Source organism: Nymphaea colorata, chromosome 12 (genome assembly GCF_008831285.2).
Source record: "Nymphaea colorata isolate Beijing-Zhang1983 chromosome 12, ASM883128v2, whole genome shotgun sequence".
Taxonomy (NCBI): domain Eukaryota; kingdom Viridiplantae; phylum Streptophyta; class Magnoliopsida; order Nymphaeales; family Nymphaeaceae; genus Nymphaea; species Nymphaea colorata.
The window spans coordinates 18,333,329-18,341,011 of NC_045149.1; the positions used below are offsets into that span (position 1 = coordinate 18,333,329).

Sequence of the window (7,683 nt, forward strand, 5' to 3'; positions counted from 1 at the left end):
TATAATATGTTAACCTTACATTGTCTCCATTTTAAATTTATATGCAGTGTCCACATCAAAGTTGTGTCGCCTACACAAGTGCCCCACTGATGAAAAATCTTGACTCTGCCGTTGTGTTGTGTGAGAGTTGAATTGAGTCTCACCAGGCAACACGGACCAATCTAGCAAGAATTGAGGATTCAGCAAAAGGCCATGACAAGTAGTGTGGCTTCAACTCTACGCTCTTTATTATATTGGTAGAAGACAAACATGACCAGAATTGTTTGTTGATGCTCAACCATTCAAACGCCCGGTTCATGTAAAGAAGTGTTTATAATTAACGAAACATGGAGGCTTTGAGATAAGAGTATTTCTTGGCATTTGTAAAAGCCTAGATTGTTGTAAAAAAAAAAACTTTCCAACAATACCTTGTTTGCATAAATGCGACTCCCAATTTCAGCACTACTTACCTAAATGTTTAGGAGTTTGGACATATAAGTATATATAATAAATTTATGCCGAGGCACATATAACCATGTGCTCATAAGTAAAATTAGAAAATTTTGACTAAGTGGTACGATTCATATAATTCTATTTTTTTTAAAAACACATATGCATGTAAACAAGAAAAAATGCATAAAGTTACAAATTGAAAACAAATACATTTTATAAGTTTGTGTGAGCAATTGCGTGCACCAACCTCCACCCATACGTTCAGTCAAAATCCGGGTGGGCCAGACCATGATGAACCCAGCCAAACCCGGACCGGATCAGACCAAATCGATGTAGAACACAAACAAATGTCGAGTTAAAATAAACAATGCATTAGAAGGAACTGAATTAAAAAATTGCCAATCAAGATGTAAAGGAAAATAATAAAATAATGTTTACTTTTCTTTATGAATACTTAGAAATATGCACGTATGCACGTGCTTGGGCAGGTGGGCTCAACTAACCAACCCTCTAGCGGAATAAGCGGTGAAAAATCCAGCAGCGTTTCTTTGACAGGGCATTCCCTTTTTTAAAGATAATAATTAAAAATAAAATTACAAATTATTAAAATAAGGCACCTGAAACCTTTTTTTGTTTGTTTGTTTTAATATGGACAAGATTTTCTTAATTTTTAGCATATTTGGTTCAATTTGGATACGACTTCCAATGCACTTATAATTTATACCGTTACAGAAAAGTGTTGTTCATTCATGCTGCAGGTTGTACATATTATATGCACAGTAATCACAAAATTAATAAAATAATCATTATATATTTTTAAGTTCAACAAAAAATTTGATTATCAAAAGTCACAATCATGTTGCCCATAAGAGCTTTGTCAACATTCCAGCTTGGAAGTGGGACTCTTTCAGATTTCATTACAATAACCTCATAAATTTAATACTGCCACCCGTCGTTGTTGGTACAATTTATTAAATATTTGAGTAATTTTGATAAGATGAACATTATGTTTTCTCAAATAACATATTGTTATGTTATATTATTATAATACACTGTTTTCATAAGTAAGATAATGTGATTATAAAATATTATTATCCAGACTGTGTGCATTTTTTTTGTGCCTTGCAAATGACTCAACCGTTGGAGAGAGGATGGAAATCAGCAAAGTGGTGTTGTATGCAATCTATGGACAAAATGTTTGTTTGTATAAAAGAGACGAGGAGGAAGAGAAATCAGCGTGTCGTTGCATGCAGTACATTGACAACAGTATGCTCTCCAATGCATTAGATAACAAGCAACAACGCTAGAAACCAAATTCCAACTAAAATATCGATGGTATTCTCTTGAAGAATTCCCAATAAATGATGGTTTTGGAGAAAAATTTAAGCGGATTTTTTTTTTCAGAGGTTGAAAACTCAGTTTGAGTTAATTGAGGAGGCATTTGATAGCCTAGGATTTGAAATCCTAAGGATTTGAAAATCGTGGATTTAAGATAGAACCATCTCTTCTCTGGTCTTAAATACACCTGTTTTTTCAATGCAAAGAATTAAAGTAAAGATTTTAAACACATAGGATTGATGAACCATGAATTTTACCATTGATCTTTTCGCCACATTAGCAAAAGCATGCCATGTCATATTCACATCATTTCAAAATCCAAAGTAATCAAACGCCCCTGTAAAGTTCAGTACCTTACAAATGGCTTTGTTCATAGTTCACAAGTTTCTCGAACTACTTGATTAGAGGAAATTAAGTTTTTTTCTTGAAAAAAGTATATTTTAGAAAGAAGATTATCTCTATCGAACACCGCTTTATAGTTATTCAAGAACAGTCAACACAGCCAGAACTACACCTATAACCCAAGTCAATTCACATGGTTTTTTAAAACCACATGTGAGATAAACACGAAATAAGTGCAGGATCATCATTAGAACCATCTGACCATCGATGAACTGATTAGATTAACCAACCGAAGTTGGGTTGAGTCATTATGTATTGAACAAAGGCAAAAGCTTTTGTGACGGTCGGGCCATAGTAAAAAGTCATAGCAAAATGTCTTTCATCCACATTTTTTTCCACCAAGAATGCTTTGTGAAACTCTTTGGCCCCCCAACTTGGAGTGTCCTGCTTTCACGTGATTCACAGGATTCAACAAGCAATCAATATTTCACTTTCACGATCAAAGGTAAGGGTTTCAAGAACCAGAATAGAATTGTATGCACATCAGTCCCCCTGTGCAAGCCGAAAGAAGAAAATGGAGGCTCTAGTTTCGGGGTTTTATGCTGTTGAGAGTGAACAGTGAAGTTTTCTGTTTGACTATGACCTTCCTGTTAACAAATAAAAAAACACATGAAAGAAAGTTGGACCAATTTTTTGGTCTTCATAAGACTTCCCCTTTTATTAAATGGGAAAAAAATAGCACATGAAAGCGGGTAGGATCAAGCAAGTCTTGTATCTTCCAATTTTTGAAAAGGCAATGAAGGAAGGATAACTCGATCAGGCTCCTTGAGCAATAGCATCACTAAGCTTCACAGAAGTTGTTGGAAGCATATTTGACCAGCATGGGCCCTACCCAAGCCAGCCCCCTTTTGAAACTAAAAAACAAACACATCAAATGTAGGCTTTCATGACACTGTTTACAATTCATGAAGTGCCAGAAGTGAAGTGTAAACAGACTTGGATAAAGACCAAAGATTGGAGTAGAACATAATAACAGACACAACCAGAAGCCTCATAATTGCCAGGCTTGCTGCAATCTTAAATTTATGGCAGTGCCATATATATATATATATATATATATATATATATATATATAGAGAGAGAGAGAGAGAGAGCCGATAAAATGAAAAATATATAACAAAATTTGGGAACAAGACGTCCCCTAGATATAAAAGCAATCCGCAAAAACAAAAGCAAAAAGACGAAATATACAATACAATGCATAGTGAGAAGAAATGTGTGAATAGAGAGGAAGGAAGAAGCGGCACCGTCACCCAGCCACAGACGGACCACGGCGCCTTAACCGAATGGCAAACTGGACATCCCCCTGCACAAGACGAGCCACACCATCTGATGAAGAGAAGGTGTCCCTGAAGACCCTGTTGTTGCGTTCCTCCCAAATGCGCCACCAAGCTGAAATGAGCCACGACCTCCAAACACGACCCCAGGAAGCAGACAGGTGGGGGGAAGGACAAAAGAGGAACAGAAGACGAATGGATGGCGGGTTTGGAAGACTACTAACAAGGGAAGGCCAAGTAAGAGAGAGAGAGAGAGAGAGTTCCTTCATTAACTTGAATATCTTAGGTTTGAGCGAGTTGTATAGCTCAGGCCAATATAGGTTTGTGAAGAGTGTACATATGTCTGAAAAATACACCGGGCACCAGATTCAAATCAGGTAAGGGCCTAAGGGGGCAACAAATAAAAAAGGCAAAATAGAATAAGTATCTTAGCTCATCTGCAGCTATGAGTTATGAACATTCTTATATCATAGTCAGTAGTCTCCACAAATCACAGTCCACAACTGGCCATGAAACTGGAGAGAGAAAATAACAATTAACAGGTTTTTCCTAAGTTAAGCCTGTGAATGTGATAGACGTGAAGGGTGAGCATGTAGTCCTAATTTCACAGGGAGCATATAGACGCAATGCTTAGACACAGGCTGCACAATGTAGAACAGGAGCCACTTCCTGTGAGAAGGCAGAAAGTTGGGACCATCCTCACTCTGCTCCTTATTTAGCATCTTGAAAAATGGGTCTGCTTCGGTGTGGGTCGAGGACAACGATTGGGACAACATGTGGCTGAAATTCATGATCCAAACATGCATCACAGTCGCCAGTTCATCTACAACAGAAAGTGTCATCGCTCAGTCACTGGAGAAAAACAGAGCTCTCTATGGAATTGCTGCAAAGTGCAATCTTTCAGGCTTCGGATGAATTAGTCTGGCGTATCCTTTTTTCTTGTGACCAGGAAACCTCCAAGGATCATACTGCTATATCGTGCTGCTCCTTGAAAGAAAAACTCTGGGTGAGACCTGACCACCATGCCTTACAAGGACAGCACTGTGGAATAGCTCAGGGTGTAAGTGGTACGGGTGGTGGGGCTTGACCCACTGTGACTTTCAGCACCATTGCTCCAATAGTGCTGAGAAGAAAGAAATTTGTTTTCCATCATCCGTAACTTGCATAACATAAATCTCCATTTAGCATATGGTCATCATTTTCCATTAACAAAACCAGTGTTTCTAGAACACCATATATTTCCTCCAAACCTGGCTGCCAACTGTTTCCGGCACTGAACATGTAAACCTTACTCTTCACTTCAATCCAACTGTGACCTGGGCTTTTCCTCAACCCCTTCACTCTCGTTAGCAACCTTATCTTTGCTGAATCTTCCCATCTTCCGCAGGCAGCATATGTATTTGACAGTAGCATGTAGCTTCCTGTAGTCTTTGGTTCAAGATCGAACAGTCTTGAAGCAGTCTCTTCTGCTACAACTGTGTTTTTGTGGATCCTGCAGGAGTTCAGTAGTGCTCCCCAGACGCACGCATTAGCTTCTAAAGGTAACTCCCTTACAAATTTACTTGCCTCGTTCACTAGGCCGGCGCGGCCTAGAAGATCAACCATACAAGCGTAATGCTCGACACTAGGTGAAAGCAGGTATTCACGAGTCATCCTATCAAATAACAGGCGACCTTCATTGACTAATCCTGCATGGCTGCAAGCAGACAAGACGGCAATAAAGGTGAAATTATCAGGTTTAAGATTGTTGTTAAGCATCTCATCAAACATACAAAGGGCAGTCCTACCAAGCCCATGCATTGCATACCCAGCAATTATCGAGTTCCAAGAAATCAAATCTTTACAGATCATTCTGTCAAAAACTCTATGCGCATATTGAAGATTTCCACATTTAGCATACATATGAATAAGACCATTGATGACAAGAACTTCTAAATCAAGAAAGCCTCTCAGAGAATGGCCATGGATCTCCTTTCCAAGATAAAGTACAGCTAGCTTTGCACAAGACGATAAGGCAGTTGCAATTGTCACGTAATTGGGTGTAACGCCTGCCATCTGCATTCTCCTAAACAGTTCCAGGGATTCACTAGAGCGCCCACAAGCTGAAAATCCATCAATCACCGCACTCCAACTTACCACATTAGGCATCAATTCTTCTCCATGATGCTCCTTCCCTAGTTGACACAAAAGCTCGTATGCTTCATCACAACGGCCAGAAGAAGCATAGCAAGACATCATAGAGTTCCAGGTAATTATGTCTTTCTGATCCATGTCTAGGAAAAGCCTATACGCATTATCCACTTCACCACATTTCCCGTACACAGAAATAAGTGCACTTTTTACAAAACAATAACTCTCAAGTCCACTCTTCACAACCAATCCATGTACCACCTTGCCCTTTTCTACAGAGCCCGCATCTGTGCACACAGAGAGAAGCACTGCAACTACTTCCGCGTTAGTTCCATCACCTCTAGATTTCATCTCCCTGAACAAATCCATAACATCCTGGGGACGACCACACTTTGCATGAGACGATATAAGTGAAGTCCAAGTAACCAAATTTGGCTTCAACTTCCCTGAATCCATCTCCCGAAACAACTCAGCAGCACCTTCGCAGTCAAAATTCAAGGCCAAGCCAGACATCATGGTGTTCCAAGAAAACACATTCTTTTGAGGCATTCTGTCAAACAGTTGACGAGCAACATCCATCCTGCCTAACTTCCCATACATCCCGATCAAACCGTTGGCAACATGAAGGTGAAGCTCAAAGCCCAATTCCAACACATGCTCGTGAACCTTCCTGCAAATCCCCACATCCCCAGTCTCCGTGCAAGCTCTGATCACCAAAGGGAAAGTGAAACCATCGGGCCGAACTCCACAGACACGCATCCTTTCATACAATTCTAAAGCTTCCTCAAAGAACCCATGCTTCAAATTTGCTCTCAAAATAGCGTTCCACGACAATGAATTAGAGTTGCAACCGTGAAGGCACTCGAAGACCATTCTCGTGTCCATGAGAAGGTTGAGTTTGCTGTACATGGAAATGAGCTTCGCACCAAGAAACACAGATTGGTTCACTCCGTGAACAATGATCTGGGCGTGCACCTGCTGCCCCTGTTCCACTAAATTCCTGGCGGTGCATTCTTCCAAAGCTAAGTTGAACCAGTTCTCGAGAAGTTTCGACGTTTTCTCGTGGGCATGGAGTCGGGTAGCGACGGAATCGCCCACTTTCAATCTGTGGGGTTCAACATTGGCGTAATGGATCGTAGAATGAGACGTTACTGCGTCGTCTATGGCTCGAAGATGAACAAGTCTCGTCGAGGGAAGGGAAACTAATCTGCAAATAAGAGACGACAGTGATGCAATCCGCATGTTACATGCTCGCGGAGTGCCGTGCCTCTCGGCGGCCTCTCCTTCACACGGCGACTCCCATCTTTTCGGGGTTTTCTTTATCGATGAATCAATTTCAGACAGTGCTCTAGTTAATTCGACTCTTCATTGTTTTGGCCATAATTATTATTTCTCCCCAAACTTTCGACACGATTAAAATCTAAGCATAGTCAAGCAGTTGCAAAGTGACATGCGTTCGTTCATTTTCCCTTTCACAAGAGTATTTGTATCATTACGTTGGAACATAATTATCATTAATAAATTTAACTTCGGTAATTAAGAAAAAAAATTCAGCAAAGGCGAACAAGTCTAAGACAAGTTTAAAAAACTATACTTTTGTGACAATAAAGACAAAATTATGCAACTATCGACTTAGCACGAAGTTATAAAGTTAAGATCCTAACTCAAATCATTTTAGCTTACGCAAACAATGGCTTTTAGATCTGTTTAAGCAAACAAATAATGGCTTTTAGATCTACTGTTGAATGCAAAATCTGTAGATAAGATTCACAGGTTTGAGATTTAAGGCTACCAAATGCAGTCTTATATATTATACCTCAAAGGAGGTTGGTGCAATAGATACCACAGAGGTTGGCTGGTGGTCAGTGTTTGTTTTGTAACCTCAAGACATCAACTTCATATGCTGGAAACTTGGGAGAGGGGGCGCCACTGTCCAAGTTAAAGTATTAGCATGAAATCATCCCGAGACACCGAAATTAGGCTTAATACCTTAAGAAATGAGGGGAATGATGAGCGCTTCCGCTCTTTTGTTGGATGGTAGAACGAAATATTTCTCATACTCACTCAACAAATGGAGTCCTGGCAAAAAATACACAAAACACTA

At 39.8% G+C, this 7,683-nt stretch overlaps 1 protein-coding gene across 1 annotated transcript; it reads right to left on the reverse strand.

The window, feature by feature from the left end:
• Nucleotides 1-3,270: 3,270 nt before the first annotated feature.
• Nucleotides 3,271-7,018, reverse strand: LOC116265228 (putative pentatricopeptide repeat-containing protein At1g17630). The gene has a single exon (XM_031645790.2). The coding sequence runs from the start codon at nucleotides 6,819-6,821 to the stop codon at nucleotides 4,599-4,601; it is 2,223 nt and encodes a 740-aa protein (XP_031501650.1). The 5' UTR covers nucleotides 6,822-7,018; the 3' UTR covers nucleotides 3,271-4,598.
• Nucleotides 7,019-7,683: the final 665 nt, after the last annotated feature.

Excerpts from the sequence above, each read along its gene's own strand:
- LOC116265228 (XM_031645790.2), bottom strand. The coding sequence starts at position 6,821 with ATGCGGATTGCATCACTGTCGTCTCTTATTTGCAGATTAGTTTCCCTT.